The sequence below is a fragment of the Solanum lycopersicum genome, chromosome 11, assembly GCF_036512215.1.
Source record: "Solanum lycopersicum chromosome 11, SLM_r2.1".
Taxonomy (NCBI): Eukaryota; Viridiplantae; Streptophyta; class Magnoliopsida; order Solanales; family Solanaceae; genus Solanum; species Solanum lycopersicum.
Genome location: NC_090810.1, coordinates 60515884 through 60532517, shown reverse-complemented (window position 1 = coordinate 60532517; position 16634 = coordinate 60515884). Strand labels below are relative to the sequence as shown.

General features: G+C 34.9%; 3 protein-coding genes and 1 non-coding gene across 5 annotated transcripts; 2 read left to right on the top strand and 2 right to left on the bottom strand.

The window, feature by feature from the left end:
- Nucleotides 1–439: 439 nt before the first annotated feature.
- On the bottom strand, nucleotides 440–4086 carry LOC101259811 (putative pentatricopeptide repeat-containing protein At1g02420). 2 transcript variants are annotated; one of them, XM_010315173.4, is made up of 3 exons: nucleotides 2366–4085; nucleotides 2044–2183; nucleotides 440–1052 (listed from the first exon to the last, which is right to left on the bottom strand). In XM_010315173.4, exon 1 carries the CDS (start codon nucleotides 4011–4013, stop codon nucleotides 2511–2513), a length of 1503 nt encoding a protein of 500 aa, XP_010313475.1. In that variant the 5' UTR covers nucleotides 4014–4085; the 3' UTR covers nucleotides 440–1052; nucleotides 2044–2183; nucleotides 2366–2510. The 2 variants fall into 2 exon arrangements, with proteins under 2 accessions (XP_010313475.1, XP_069147472.1); XM_069291371.1 differs by lacking the exon at nucleotides 2044–2183 and having other exon boundaries at nucleotides 2366–4086.
- A 533-nt stretch (nucleotides 4087–4619) lies between these two features.
- Nucleotides 4620–4691, top strand: TRNAK-UUU (transfer RNA lysine (anticodon UUU)). Its single transcript has one exon. It is a non-coding gene; the product is annotated as a tRNA-Lys (tRNA).
- Nucleotides 4692–5773: 1082 nt separating this feature from the next.
- Nucleotides 5774–7497, top strand: LOC101256841 (NF-kappa-B-activating protein). Its single transcript, NM_001328219.2, is given in 1 exon segment — nucleotides 5774–7497. A coding segment is annotated over 1 exon segment (1608 nt). The 5' UTR covers nucleotides 5774–5797; the 3' UTR covers nucleotides 7406–7497.
- Nucleotides 7498–9660: 2163 nt separating this feature from the next.
- On the bottom strand, nucleotides 9661–15617 carry LOC101259510 (uncharacterized). The gene is made up of 8 exons (XM_069291459.1): nucleotides 14900–15617; nucleotides 13837–13927; nucleotides 13607–13749; nucleotides 12787–13030; nucleotides 12226–12330; nucleotides 11303–11485; nucleotides 10370–10574; nucleotides 9661–10273 (listed from the first exon to the last, which is right to left on the bottom strand). The coding sequence occupies exons 1-8, from the start codon at nucleotides 15334–15336 to the stop codon at nucleotides 9786–9788; spliced, it is 1896 nt and encodes a 631-aa protein (XP_069147560.1). The 5' UTR covers nucleotides 15337–15617; the 3' UTR covers nucleotides 9661–9785.
- Between the last annotated feature and the right edge of the window lie 1017 nt (nucleotides 15618–16634).

Below are 16634 nucleotides of genomic sequence, written 5' to 3'. Positions count from 1 at the left end.
GGATTGTGTGTGTGTTTAAATTCCAGTAGAGATAAACACTCGGTGATTTCTTTTCATATGTCTTAACCTTGGTTGATAGAGTTAATTGATATTTGTTATTAGTGGAGGTGAGATATCCTGTGATATTAGTCTTGATGCTCAAGATTCAAATGATTCGATATATTAACATTTTTAATTTACGATTGCAAAATTCATGTATGTTATTATCTTAACCTTCATATCCTAAATTAAGAAATGAAACGAGTGAATAATATTTATTTGTAAGCTTTTTCCATTTGTGTAACTATATTGTACTTATTGTTCCTAATAAACTATTATGTGACAAAGAAGCTATTCTCTTTAATTTTTGGTTGGTATAACTTGTAAATAGAGTAAACAATGTTAAAAGTGTAAAATATTGAGTAGTTGTAAGAATGAGAAAGCATAAAGTACAAAGAAATCTACAAAATTATCTATATTGGTTCGATCCAAATCTTGTGAACCTACATTGTAAAAATGTGATTTTACATGATATCGCGAATGTATGGTTTTTTCAATCACAATGAACACTTGCTAGCAAGTTAACAAGGTTGGTTTCTTTTTCGCTCACCAACGAGCACAAATCTAAGTAGTCCAAGTACTGCCTTACCAGTAAAAATAGTATACATGGAAGTACTGAGTTCTTGATCAACATTTTCAAGAACTGTGTTGTACTCTATAGTACTTTAGAACACCATCAAGTGAGCCAATGGAGGCTTAAAATTTGTATTGGATGACAAAGTGTGAACTTCAGATCCCATGGCCTTGCTCTAGTAGCAAGAGTAAAACACATGATGTGTGAGTCGGGTGCATGTCACAAGTTTGAACCATGGAGCAGACAAAAGCCTGGTATGTAAGTGAAGGAGGATAAAGGGGTGAGGCCCATTATCTACCAAGTTTCAGATCCTGCGTAGCGTCCTTGGAATTTCTTATGAGGAAAGCAAACTATGGCGGCAGGCTCCAAACTAAAGCATTCATTCCAAGGATGGTCCTTCCTTGCAAAAAGAAAGAAGATGTCGTGCGTCTGGTGTCATCTGAAATGAGAAATAAAAGGTGTCAATATAATGGCAACTATTATGTCATTTCAACAATAACATACCCGTGTAATCCCACAAGGATGGGCTTGGGAGGGTGGTGTGTATGCAGACCTTACTCCTACCTAGTGAAGGTAAAACTATTGTGTCATTGATGACAGCTAAATGCATCATTGAAGAATTGCCTTGTGTTAACGCACTGACTCAAGGCCCTGTATAGTGAGAATGAGTGCATGGTAAATGGTTGTGCAAAGTTACAAGTTGTTTAATGGGAGAGAATCGTAATTTTAACCAAGACGACATCCAAATGAGGGAAACATCACAATGGTAACTTCGGAAGCATAATACAAATTCTGTGAGCTCTTTGAGGTTCCTGTAAATGAAAACATTTTCCACTGTGTTCCAACACTGACCCCAAAAGTACCCTGCTAATTGAAACTTTTTGACCAATATTTAGACGTAAACTCTAACCCAGAAGCTGATAAAAAGGGGAGGGGAGGGGGGTATTGCTCCCACAAAGGTAGAATCAGACCGTCAGCATTCAAATGACGCTTAACTGCCTATGTTGGATGAAATAAGCTATCAGTTTCTGCACAAATCAGTCTCCTTGCGTGTTGACTATCGCACACAAAAACTCACTTCTTCGGTAAGGCCAACAAGGGATTGCAAGTATCGACATATTGTGCATATAGGTAAAAATTCTTACATGTGGATGTATAAACCGTTGAACTCCCTCGAGACAATAGAAACATGTTTAGTGCAATGATAAGGGTAGTTTTAAAATGATTTAGGTTTTGTTCAAATCACACTTGCGACATTCTAACAGTTTTCTTTGGATAGCCTTGTTAGAATTCTTGGCTTCACAATTACATCTCACCCCAACACAACAATTTGTCGGCTTGTTCTGGTACTCTCTTAACTATTGATTGCAAACCAGATCATTCTAACAGATGTTAAGTGAGTAGTAGAGTACCACAACATGCATGCTTACATCATACACTTGCGGGGCGGAGTGCTGGCCAATCAAGAACTCCCATGTTCAGAAGATGCAAGTTGCGGAATGAGGGTGCTGAGATGGATGTATGGGTATACCGGGAGCAATAGGATCAGAAATGAGGATGTGTGGATATACTAGAAGAGATAAGATCAATAATTAGCAGAAAAGGCATACAAAAGCAAAACAACGAACAAAGAAAATGATGCTTTTTTTAGAAACAAAGAAAATAGTGTTGGCCCCTACTTGTTTGGCACTGAGGCATAATTTTTGTTGAAGCGTCTAAAGAAAATAAAGCAATTGATTTTCATAGACAAACCTCATTTGTATAGTTCTGGATTAGAGGCCTGCAATATTGATTGAAGAGCCCACTGCTACATAATCAAACCAATGCATCAGGTTGAGGACCCAAAAACTCATCGGACAATAGCAAGGTACTGGAATATGAGTCAGCAATCATCAGGTCAACTTGATTGTTCATATTCCACTTTATCGTGTTGGATCAGTTGTGTGGAGGAACGAAAAGCAGCCATCTTTTCTGACAAAAGCTTAAGAGCCTCCTGTTTATTAGCCAATTCCATAAGCACCTTGATCCTCCTAAAGGAAACATTACTTGGTTTTTGCCCTTTATTTACCATTTGCAAGAAACATCTTTCTGCCTCCGCCAACTTTCCCAAATCACAGAGCAAATCAAACAAAACATCAGAGACCAAAATATATGAGCCAAATCCTCTCTCCATCATGTCATCCCACAACTCAAGTGCCATCTCCACTTTCTCATGTCTCCTGCTCAACCTGATCAGGAACATACACGACTGTGTACTCGGTAAGCACCCAGTCTCCTTCATCCTCTGGTACAAAGTCCATGAACTTTTCAAATCATTTATCCAAAAAAATGACCTTAAGAACACATTATATGTAGTGGCATTGGGGCTCAAACCATTTCTAACCATCTCATCCATCAAACTGTATGCATCCCCGATCCTCTTCGCAATGCAGAAGTTCCTAACCGCAGCATTATAAGCAGCCGCATCCGGATAACATCCATACTCCCTCATCTCCTTCAAAATGTGCCTCGCCTTATCAGGTTGTCCAACCAACCCCAACCCTCCAATTAAACTTGTATAAGTTATCACATCAGGAGTAATATCCTTCTCCCTCATCTCCTCCACCACCCTAAAAGCCTTCTCCATCTCTCTCCCTTTACAATACACATCCACCAAACAATTAAACGAAACAACATCCGGTTCAACGCCCAAATCCCTCATCTCCTTAAAGAAAACCTCCGCATCCTCCGACGACTTCCAACCAGACAAAAGTATATTAAATGTCTGGTTATTTGGCCTAAACTTGTACTTCAACCTATGATACACATTCCTAGCATCACTCATACTCTTCTCCTGACACAAAGCCCTCAACAATGCATTAAAACAATCAACACCAAACTCATTCAACAGTCTCTTAAAACCCCAAAAAGACTCAACAGTTTCTCTAACAGAGCAAACCTTAGCAACTCTACCTAAAACAACTTGAACTGTTCTGGGGGTTATCAAAGATTGATCTTTTCTCTTCATTTCCACTAAAACCTCCCAAATCTTATCGAATTTACGATTCCTACCAAGTACATACAAAATTGTATCTAAAGAAAAACCAGTATGGTAAAACCCCTTTCGCTTATCTGCATATTTAAAGAACTCTAAAGCTTGTAACGGGTTTGAATGAGAAAAACGTACCCTTTTGAGAACTTTGTCGATTAAGTCGTTTGATAATTTGATTTGTGATGATTTCAGTGCTTGTTTCAGTCCTTCTGGTGTCTGTGTTATTGTTATGATACGGTAAAGAGTTTCAACTTCTTTGTCTATAGGAGCTGAGGATTGAGAATGGAGAGAAGAAGGATGAAAATGGGTCGTTGGCCTTTTCAATTGAAAAGCAATAGAGAGATTCTTGTAGCAGAAAATTCGAGCCATTGTTGGAGCTTCGAGCTTCTTTGTGAAGTGTTGAAGGTCTGCTAATTTTTTTTGAGCTAAAGGGCAAACAACTTTTCCGAAAATTTTTATTTAGACATTCGAATTAAATTCCGTTTTAATTGAATTTTTTGAAAATTATTTGCGTTATTGTTCTTGTTAAGTAACCAAATAAAATTTGTATTTTTTAATTACGTTGAAAGAAGACGTAAAACTTCAGACATATTCTATTTAAGATTGATACATATGATTAAACGAAATGATACAGAATGCGATTTACTCTATCTAATAGATGAGTGAAATACATGCAACTTTTTAGAAGATTTTAATCAAAAATGTATAAGATTTGAAATGTTCAATCGAAACCTTATTTAATTCGAGTGTAATATACTATTCTAAGGAAATAAACGTGTATCAAGCCAAATAAAAATTGCAAGCAATATAAGTGATACTTCAAAGTTTTAAATAGTACGGATTGAGTAACCTAAGTATGAAATTGTCTTTATTAGAAAATGCTTTATCCCGTAACGTATTGTCATTAACGAACAATTTTTTTAAAAAATCTTACAGAGTTAATTAGTAAAATATTATATTAATGTTGATTAATTGGCCGTCTTAGCTCAGTGGTAGAGCGCGTGGCTTTTAACCACGTGGTCGTGGGTTCGATCCCCACAGACGGCGATCAATTATAATTTTCTTAAACATTTTTATTTGCACATCAAACCCTAAGAAAGAATACGAGGTGCCTCTTTTGTCAAAGCATGACTATATCAAGAAGTCATCGGTTATAACTTTTTAAAAATATTTTTGTTTGCAACTCAACCCCTAAAGAAGAATACGATGTGCCTCTCTTTTGTCAAAACAGGACTATTTCAAGAAGTCATCAGTTCGAGAAGATAACTATAACAATGTAATATATGTTTCAGAGGTAATAGTCATCAGTTCCAGAAGATAACTATAAGAATGTAACATATGTTTCAGAGGTAATAGTCATCAGTTCCAGAAGATAACTATAAGAATGTGATATATGTTGAGGTATTCGCGTTGCCTAAAAAAAAAAAAGAACTATTTCAAGAAGCCATCAATTTTAGAAGGTAACTATAAAAAGGTGACATATGTTCCAAAAAATATCGTGAATGCCTAAATCGAAATAAGGTGCCATATTTTCCAAAAAATACTTCAAAAAACCATCATAAAAATATGAAATTCTTTATTCATTGTTTTTTCCTTTGTAATTGTTTCGTCATTTAAATTATATTTTAAAAATTTCTAGATGATTGTTTCAATCGATCTGAGGATTATCTCGTTTGATTTTTATACTTTTAGTTGTAGATTTGTAGTGTTCCTTTGGATTTTTTAAAATTTCTTCTCTATTACTATTTACTGTTACTAGATTATCGTATTATTTTGTGGTTGTAAAATCATGCATTCTTAGCATTTTATTTTCACTTATTTACTGTCGTTGTTTTTTTTTTCAATTTGCTTCGTAATGTTTTTAGTTAAGTATAAAATCTATCAAAAACAAGCTATCTTACTTATAGGAGTAAGATTTGCATATTTTTGTCGCTCTTGTTAAATTTAATTTAATTCTAATGATATTAAATATTAATAATCAAATACTTTGCATTTTGATTCATTTTATTTGCTGGCTAAATCGAATATGTAATTATTAAAATATATAGTAATATTATTTTTAATTAAAAAATTAAATTAATGATAAATCATACACCTTATATTTTACAATCCCGCCGGCCGCCTTCTATCATTTACAATAACCTAATTCCCAAATGGGTAGGCTTTCCTCCGCCGTAGAAATCCCCGACAACAGGCATCGGAGCCAGCGGAACGGTGACGGCGGCCGGTACTCACCTCAGCGGAGCTCGCACTACGACAATCGACGTCGATATCGAAGTCCTAGTCGTAGCCGTAGTCCTATCAGAAACCGAAACCGAAACCGTAGCCTGAGCCGAAGTGTTAGCGGGAGTCGGAGTCGGAGTCCGGCTTATAGTCCATATAGAGGCCAGCAAGCGTCACATACCAATGGACGAAGCAACCGGCGATCGTTTTCTCCAGATCGTTCTTACCGTAGACCAAGCCCTACGAATGAACCTCCTAGGAGATTTGGACGGGGGAAGAAACCTTACCTTGATCGAGATCATAAGAGTGGAAGAACTGCAGATTCTGATTCGGATGAAGAGCTTAAAGGTTTGAGTTTTGAGGAGTACCGGAGGCTAAAACGTCAGAAATTGAGGAAACAGTTGAAGAATTGTATTTGGAATTGCACACCAAGTCCACCTAGGAAAGAAAATGAGCCGGAATATGAAGAACCTGATGAAATTGCAGAAAAAATCGAAGACGAGATGGTAAAGAAGGAGGATGGATCCAAAAAGGATGTGAAGAGGTCAAAAACTAAGTCTTCCGGAAGTGAGCCCGATTCCGAATCCGAATCAGATGCATCGGATTCTGACTCAGAGGCTTCAGATTCTGAACCGAGGAAATCTAGGAAGAGGAAGAAATCCAGTTCTAAACGTAGGAGTAGGAGATCGCGAAGGAAGAGTGTGAGTGAATCAGAGGAAGAGTCTACTGATGATTCATCATCCGAAGAAGAAAGGAACAAAAGAAGGAAAAAGTCGAGGAGAAAAGAGAGTAGCAGGAGACATAAAAGGGGTAGTAGTAGCAGGAAGAAAAGAAGCAAAAGGAAAAGCTATTCAAGTGAGAGTGAGAGTAAAAGCAAGAGCGAAAGCGAAGATGGTGAAATTGATGATTCTGATGCTAGTAAGAAGCAAAAGAGTGCTTTGAAGAGTAAGAGAAAGAAGGAAGGGGATAGTGACATACCAGAGAAGAGCTTGGAGTTGAGTGATGATGCTGGAATTAATGAGACGAAGGCTGATGAAGCAATGATAGATGAAGTTAATGGTGAGGTGCTTGAATTTAAAGAACTGATTGAGGCAAGGAAGAGGAGTAATTTTGAAGATGAGGCCCCAGTTGGTCCAATGCCCTTGCCAAGGGCTGAAGGACATATCAGCTATGGTGGGGCACTTAGGCCTGGTGAAGGTGATGCTATTGCCCAATATGTTCAGCAAGGGAAGCGTATTCCACGTAGAGGTGAAGTGGGTCTTTCTGCTGACGAGATTTCGAAATTCGAGGGTCTTGGCTATGTGATGAGTGGTAGTAGGCATCAAAGGATGAATGCTATTCGTATCAGAAAGGAAAACCAAGTTTACAGTGCTGAAGACAAGCGAGCGTTGGCCATGTTTAACTATGAGGAGAAGGCTAAGCGTGAGCAGAAGGTTATGGCTGATTTGCAGCGCCTTGTGCAACGCCACATTGGTCAGGATACTGAAACTTCTCACGATCCGTTTGGAGGGAAGTCTACAGAAGCAGCTGATGATTGATCCTTTTGTATGTTGTTTACTTAAATTTTGGTGCTATTGCTGTTATGTGTAGAAACGTGATTGTTTTATCTAGAAAGTGGAGATTGATAATATCTCGTCATTACTTTTGTGTAAGCTGATAATATTATCCCATTGTTCTTTGAAATGTAGCCGAGTTACCATATTTTACGTAGTAGCCCCTATCCACTTCAGTTCACAAGAGGTTATATCATTACTGTACAGGTTCTTATGCACTACTCACCCGCCCACCACTGGAAACACCGTTTCCCATGTTCCCTGTTTCGACTTGCATGTGTTAAGCATGCTGCCTTTGAACATCATTTAGTTGGTGAGAATTTAGGATATATTTTCTTATTTTTGCTTTCTTGAAATTAAAATTGGCTGAGTCGTGCTCGTTGAACCCTAGTTAACTTTTTGCTCAAGTGTCATTCTACTTTAGTTCATTCATGCGTGTATTTTGCTGGACTTACGAGCCTTGTATTATGGTTCTCATCTCTTATGTGTGGACTGACATGTGATTCTACCGTTTGATTAATTTAAATGTGATCTAGGTCTCATAGCTTGTTATTGAATAGCTGCTTGCTGTTTTTTAGTTGTTAATGTATAAGTTGCTTCTTAGCTGGCCCTAACACTATAATTGTTAAAAGAGGTTTCTTCTTGCTTTAGCACAAGTTGTTGGTGCATTAAACTTTCTGATAGAAGTAGTAGTTGTGCTAATCTTTGCCTTGTTCATGTATTCATAGATCAATTGCTTTGTTGGTTGATGCTTCACCCGTTGATATGTAGTTATTTTGTACTGTCTAAATCAGCCATCTGATCGGTCCTGTTGTGTATTCAGCTATGCAGCTATTCTTCTGTGCCATCTTTCTTGGGTTGTTAACTATTTGTTCTTCCAAGTTAAGTTAGACAGATGTAAAATTTAGCGCTGCTTTGAATATCCCGACAAAAATACAATGAGATCCTCTTGTTGATTTTACAGCACTTGCACTTTCTCAAAAAGCTGGATGAGGCAGTGATTGTTTTAGTGATATGCTGTTTCAAATTATATTGATGACTTCGTGACTGGTGTATTTGAGTGTATGATGCCATTCTGTGTGCTTCTTCAGTTGACTAAATGCATGTTCGCGTCTATTCAGAGTAAACTTAACTGGCATATTTAGAAGTTCTGTTAGTTTCCTATATTGAAATCATAAAGGTCCATTGAAGTATGCCCTAGGACTTTGATGATCGAACTCTTTGAAATCATTGTTCTGTTGCATGTCGGATCCTCTAACAGTAGTGCATTCTTGAAGGATCTGACACGGGTTTGACAACATCTTTGGAAAGACTGAGCAACATAGCTGTAGGAAACATTGTGTAACTTTATTGACACTGATTGTAACCTGCTGTAGTTTTCATTAAGACCATCTTTTATTCAACAATGCCACAGTTAATTGTCTTTGAGCAGCATGAAGAACAATCTTGGAGCAATGATAAAGTTGTCTCCGTGTGGATCCGTAGGCCTCATGTTCGAGCTATGGAATCAATCACTGATGCTTGCGTCAAGGTAAGCTGCATACAGCACAATCCCTTGGCATGCGTCTCTTCCCTGGGATGCATATAGTCAAACAATCAGAGTATATAATCGAGATGTATTTTAGTCAGTATTGTGAAAGCTTGTTTTAGGCTCCTAAGTTCCGGCTTCAAACTTATGTGTGCTTTGGTCATTCGTTTAGACTATGTTGTTCCGGCTCTTCAAAACTATTGCCAAGTTCTGTTTCATGTTTAGAATTCATAACATTCAAATATTGACTCTTGCTTGTGAGATAACTTTGTTCTAATTCCATCCTTTATGACTAAAAATGGGAGTTGAGGTGATGTTAAAAATCATAATCTTTTCTTTGTTTGAACCATCGAAACACTTAAAGGACCGCTCATATATACCTCGAGAGCCTCAAATCATTCAAATCAAAATAGAACGAGCACCTATAAATGAGAAATCTCCATAATACGAGAGCTAGCGACTGATCAAATCATTAAAACCCTAATATTTTTAATGAGAACTATTTGATCTTGGACTTCAGTTTAGTGAGCCCAAGTCCAAATGGACAAAGTGGATCATAATCTTTATTACCAAAAGCAATTGATCCACATTCTTGAAACCAACTTCTTGACAACTCGCCACGAAACTCAAAACCTTACAAATCTTATAATCATAAACATATCATATCACGTTAGTTCTATAAGAAAACACCATTAACAACAAAACGAGAATGTAGGTAATCGAAACAGATGATTCATTATAACGAAAAATGGTAACCACAAGTAAACATGTAGGTAATCAAAACAAAAAACTAGTTCAAAAACTTATAAATATTAGTAATTCAACATATCTAATTGTCTATCTAGAAGCTACTTTAGTTGTAGTAAGCCCAAATCCATAAGGATAAAGTGGATCATAATCTTCATCACCAACATTCATTGGCAATTGATCCACACTCTTAAACCAAGTTCTTGACAACTTTCCTCTAAACTCATAATCACCAAACAACACATCAGCCACACCTTGTCCCTCAGATCCAGGCAACCATGCAGCAACAAGTCCATCAATGTTGCTCAAATATGGCTGCACAACTAATGGCCTGCCTGATATTAACACCACAACACACTTTGTGTTGCCACATACACTACTCATTGTGTCGATACCTCCCTTAGTAATCGTCAAATTCATACTGTCTCCTGCTGTTTCTGCATAAGGTAACTCACCTACTACAACAATCGAGTATGAAAAGTTGTTCGACTTCACAAACTCTGTTGTAGGGCTCTCACTATACACCACTTCTGTGTTTGAATCAACGCTAGCTGTTATAGCATCCAAGATAGTAGTACCTGAAAAGAAATCGGAAAGTTTTTACTATACTATACTATACTCCATCTGTTTCATTTTTTACGTGTCTTAGTTTGACAAGAGTATGAAATATATACCTGTTGTGACATTGTTTCCTTCAACTCCTTGCCATGTAATTGTCCAACCACCACATTGATAGCCCAAATTATTGGCATGACTTCCAGCTACTAATATTCTTGATGCCTTTTTAGGTAAAGGTAGTATAGGGTCATTAGCATTTGCCCCATTCTTCAATAATACAAGTGATTTTCTAACTGCTTCTCTTGCTACTTCTCTATGTGCCTGTTAACCGAAAAAATAATAATAACGTCACATAAAATGAAACAGAGGTATTAGAATAACAACATCTTTTAAGGTATGGTTTTGTTTCAAAATTTGAGTGAACACAGCATTTTTTCTGAACAACACGAGATGCTTCGTGTATCAATGACAACATTTCTCCATAACACGACACGAGATACTTTGTGCATCAGACTGTCTTTTTTTTGGTTTCAAAAGTGAGTGAACACAACATTTTTTCAGAAAAACACGAGATACTTTGTGCATCAGACTTTCATCTGTTTCAAAATTGAGTGAACATGACAGAGCATTTTTCAAGGTGAAAACAAGACAATTCGTGGATTGATGGAAAAACACGAGATACTTCATGCATCAGACTGTTCTTTTTTATGTTCTGTTTCGAAATTGAGTGAACACAGCAGCATTTTTCCAGAACAGCACGAGATATATACTTCGTGCATCAGACTGTCTTTTTTTACTGTTTCAAAAGTGAGTGAACACAGCATTGTTCCAGAACAACACGAGATACTTTGTGCATTCATAGAAAAGTGAAAACACGAGATACTTCATGCATTACACTGTCTTTTTTGTTTCTGTTCTGTTTCAACATTGAGTGAACGAACACAACAGCATTTTTCCAGAACAACACGAGACACTTTGTGCATTTATGGAAAACACGAGATATTTCATGCATCAGACTGTGTTTCTTTTGTTCGGTTTTCAAGACTGACCTGGCTTCCGACGTGTTTAACTAGTTTATAATCAGCCAAAGGATTCTCAAATAGACCCAAGGTGAATTTGACTCTCAAGATCCTCCTCACAGCATCATCAATTCTGGTCATGGGGATAAAATTATTTTTCACCAAAGAGGTCAATGTATCAATGAATTCTGTATAGTTCAAAGGGACCATGATCTGCAAAAAAACCACAAAAATAATCAGATGAAAATTCAAATTTCATAACATCTTGACAAAGTATTTACTCTCTCGATCCATTTTATCGATCACTTTAACCACTACACCAGAAGTTAAATGACATATGAACATCGAAAGTTCAAATAAAATACGAAAAAGATCAGAAGAAGTAGAACATCAAAGTTTAAACGACATATGAAAAAGATCAGAAGAAGCACAACATCAATAGTTTACAAAACATACAAGAAAGATCAGAAGAAGTACAACAACAATAGTTTACACGACATATGAGAAAGATCAGAAGAAGTAAAAACATCAATAGTTTACACGACATACAAGAAATATTAGAAGAAGTACAACATCAATAGTTTACACAACATATGAGAAAGATCAGAAGAAGTACAACATCAATAGTTTATACAACATATAAGAAAGATTAGAAGAAGTACAACATCAAAAGTTTACACGACATATAAAAAAGATTAGAAGAAGTACAACATCAAAAGTTTACACGACATATAAAAAAGATCAAAAGAAGTACAACATCAAAAGTTTAAACACATACAAAAAGATCAGAAGAAGTACAACATCAATAGTTTACGCGACATACGAGAAAGATCAGAAGAAGTACAACATCGAAAAAGCTTAAAAACGACGTACGAAAAACATCAGAAGAATTACAACACCAATAATCTAAACAACATATGTAAAATGACAAAAGAGAGTACTAGAAAGCTAACCATATCAATCCCAGCTTGAACCCCAGCCAACACTGAGTGTGTATAATTTGAATGAGGTGGTGAAGTAATTCTGTCAATTCCTTGCCAATCTGAGATAACAAATCCCTTAAAAAAAAACAAATCAAAACTATTAGTTCTCAACAACACTAAAAAATTGCACTAGAATGATAAGTACCCCTCCATCCTTAATCAGAAATCTCGAGTTCTCGACATTTTGAACCTCGGGAATCGAGTCACCATTATCCTTAATTAGAGGTCTCAAGTTCGACCTTTTGACCCTAGAGAATGGATTCATCTTTACTATAGAGTAACTAGTCCCCCAAAACGGAACTTTTTTACGTGAATCTGAATTAATCAAGCCCAATACGGATAAGTTGAGCAACGGTAGAGTAGTAAGTACTCCTTCGTCGTTAACCAGGAGACAGGACCTTGAAATAGAGTCTACTTTGGTAGGAAACTAAAGGACGTGTATAATCAGACTCCAATATAGATACCAAACATTGTATATACGTAAAATAAACAATTTAAAATAAAAAGAAAGTAAAGTGGTTAATTCATTACTCTGAAATGTAGTGTGCCCTTGAGGAACTTGGTAACAAGATCATGATTTGCATGCATTTTAACTCCATTCAAACTTGAATATGAAACCATAATAGTAGAAACTCCCTTGATGATTGAATGATAATAACCAGGCATGTGAATGCTTAACAATTTGTGCCAATCAGCCACTGTGTTGTTCTCATTTATCCCTTTTGTTGTGCCACCATCTCCAACAAAGTGTTTTGCACATGCCACTACCTTTTCCCTACAAACAAACAAACAAACAAACAATTATTGTTTACAACTTCATATTCAACAACATATGAGTGTATTTCCACACGTGAGGTCTAAGGACGGTAGAGTACATACATATCTTACCATTACCAGAGAGACTGTTCTCGAAAGATACTCTACTCGAATGACAAATGTACTTAGTTCATATTCAACAAACATGAGAGGGTAAAGTGTATGTTAACCACCTTAGCCCTAGCAGAGAGGACTATTTCTGAAAGACCCTCGTGAGGTAAAGTATGAAGAAATACGTCAAAAATGAAAAAGCATTATATGTAGTGAAATTTTAAGACAAAAGGAATACAGAAGAACCCCTTGCATCTTTTAGTGACCATAAACCTCTACGAAGGAGTTTAGATGGACCCCTTTTATGCCCCCGGTGAGAAATTAACCCCTAATCTTAACTTTCGGGGTTCAGATACACTTATTATACATTGAATATACATAAAAAACTACTACAATCCATTATATCATAAAAATATTATTTTTAATCGACTGACTAAAAATATTAAAATTCCGAAAAAAAGGTAAGATATGTAAGTTAACTTACTTTCCACCAACATAAGGAATGCCTACTACATTTTTAGGTAAGTCCCCTTGTAAACCAGGTATAATTTCAGTCATTTGTTTCACAATTTGTGGATCCTCACTATAACTCTCATAGCACCTACCCCACCTTGGGTCTCTACATACCTGTCAAAAAATATTCATATAATCAGATCGCTTATAAAATAATAACATCAATAAATTTATAATCTATTATAACATATTAAATTATACCGCAATGCATGGAGCAAAAGCATAAGGAATTCCAGTAGCTCTAACTTCAAGAGCTGTTGCTACACCAATTCTTTTCACAAGTTCAGGATCTCTAAAAAAAAAATTAAAACAAATAAAAAATACAAATTATTATGTAAATTTCAAAAAAAATTAAATATTTATTTTTCCTAATACAAGATCATAATTTATTACAATCATATAATAAAATCATTTAAAGATTTTTTTTTCTGTCTACATAATTATATACTCCCTCCGTCCGGAATTGTTTGTCATGTTGCGCTTTTCGAAAGTCAAATTGACTTATTTTCAAAGTTAAATTAGATCACCATAATTCGATATTTTAAACCAAAAAAACTAGATATTCTAAAACTATATAAAAAGTACTATAAATTGTAATTTTTTGCATATTAATATGATGAAAAAATATATCTTAAAATGTTAGTCAAAGTTTTTATAGTTTGACTTCAAAAATAGAAACCATAACAAACAATACCGGACGGAGGGAATAATAAAAACACTATTTATATAACATTTTCGAAAAAACCCTCTTTGGTGGGTTTGAAAAGGCACTCCTACCTTATCGAATTGTCAGTATATAAAAATTAAAAGAATAAATGAGCTAGAAAAATCGAGAAAACATACCTAGTGGCACCAAGTCCAATATTATGAGGAAAAATAGTATATAGATTTATAAACATTATTATGTCCATGAACAACATCAATTCCATAAATTTCAGTTTTTGCATATTAATATGATCAAAAAATACATCTTAAAACTTTAGTCAAAGTTTTTATAGTTTGACTCTAAAAATAAAAACCATAACAAACAATACCAGACGGAGAGAGTAACAAAGACACTCTTTATATAACATTTTAAAAAAAAACCCTCTTTGGGGGTTTAAAAAAGGCTCTCCTACCTTATCGAATCGTCAGTATATAAAAATTAAAAAAATAAATGAACTAAAACTCCTACCTCATCGAATCGTGTCAGTATATAAAAGTGAATCGTGTCAGTATATAAAAGTTAAAAGAATAAATGAGCTAGAAAATCGAGAAAACATACCTAGTTGCACCAAGTCCAATATTATGAGGAAAAATAGTAGCTTTATAAACATTATTATGTCCATGAACAGCATCAATCCCATAAATCATAGGTATCCCTAACCTACTAGACAATGCTCCTCTTTGAAAATGGTTCACCATATCAACCCATTCTCGAGCTGTTGCTTCAGGTTTTGGCACACTCCCTCCACCACTAAGTAAACTCCCTATCGCGTAATTTTTCACGATGTCAGTTGTCATGTTTCTCCTCTCGAGTTGGGACATTTGTCCGACTTTCTCTGACAGCGTCATTCGACTCATTAGATCCTTTATTCGCGCGTTTATCGGCTTGTTGGGATCCTTGTAGAGCAAGTAATCTCCTTCTTGTGCTATGCATGATTCCCATGTTGAGAACAGTAGCACGAGTCCCAATAAAGTGATTGAGATTCTTGATTTCATAGCTGATCACTTTTGATATCTGCAAATAGTATGTACTAAAACAACATAAGTAAGATTTCAAATTCTACACACTAATTAATAGCATAAAAATACATACACTATCCATTTTGTATAGGGGCGGACCTACATAGAGTTCATTGGGTGCTCGAGACTCTATTAATCTCGACTCGAAAGATGAACAAATGATCTAATTGGTGACTGGTCCATTGACTTTTGGGTGAATGGTTAAGACTCTTTTAGTGTTGTTGAGCCCGAGTTCGCATCTCATTGTTAAGATATCTTTGTATATTTTTACCGCCACTTTCAGAGCACCGACTATCTTAAGATCCGACACTGATTTTGTATATCGTTATACACTAAAATAAGATTTCAAATTCTACACACTAATTAACATAAAAATACATAGATCCATTTTTTACATTGTTATATATTAAAACAACAAAAAAAAAATTCAAGTTTTACACACTAATAGCTTAAAATTATAAACATAATCACTCAAATCAATTATTTTGTTGTTATTATATGGATTAACAACAAAATTAAAAGAGGTAAAACTATAGAAAAATAATGAAAAGGATATTATTATATAGGTAAAAACAAAATAAATCACCAAATTCAACCAGAAATTCAAATAATTAAATTGCAAAAGATAGATGCAATATACAAATATTAATAAAGAAAACGTACCAAGTAAAAGAGATGAAATTAGTGAATAAGTTTACATATTGGAATTTTTATGAAGCTTTTATAATATAGTGTTTGAGTAGTATTAGTATTTTAAAATGATTATGATATCTACAAATTAAATTAGTAATAATTATCAAGATTAATTTAAGATAAACACAACACGTAGGATTTTTAAAAATTATTTACCTTATTTATTTAGCTAGAAAATATGTTTATAATTTTCTTTCCAAAATAATATTGTATCCTAAAAGGAAAACAATTAATTATATTTAAGACAAATATTCATAGAATGTCGATTAATGGTTCAATAATAATAACTACAAGATACGATTCTTGTATTTAGCTTTTATATAATAAGTAAAATCAAACGATTTTTATATTATCAGATCATTTGCATAAAAAAATTAAATATTATATGCTCTATATCAAGTGAATCGTAAGAATATGTTATATTTGGAAATAAATTAAATGTTATTCTCTGTTTTTACACTTTTATTTATTTCAATTTATAACATTCTTTATCTAAAAAAAAGCTAAGGGTTAAATATCGAAAGATAAAAAAAAAATCTTAAACAGTCTTTTTTTAGTTTTATTACTAATAAATTCTTATT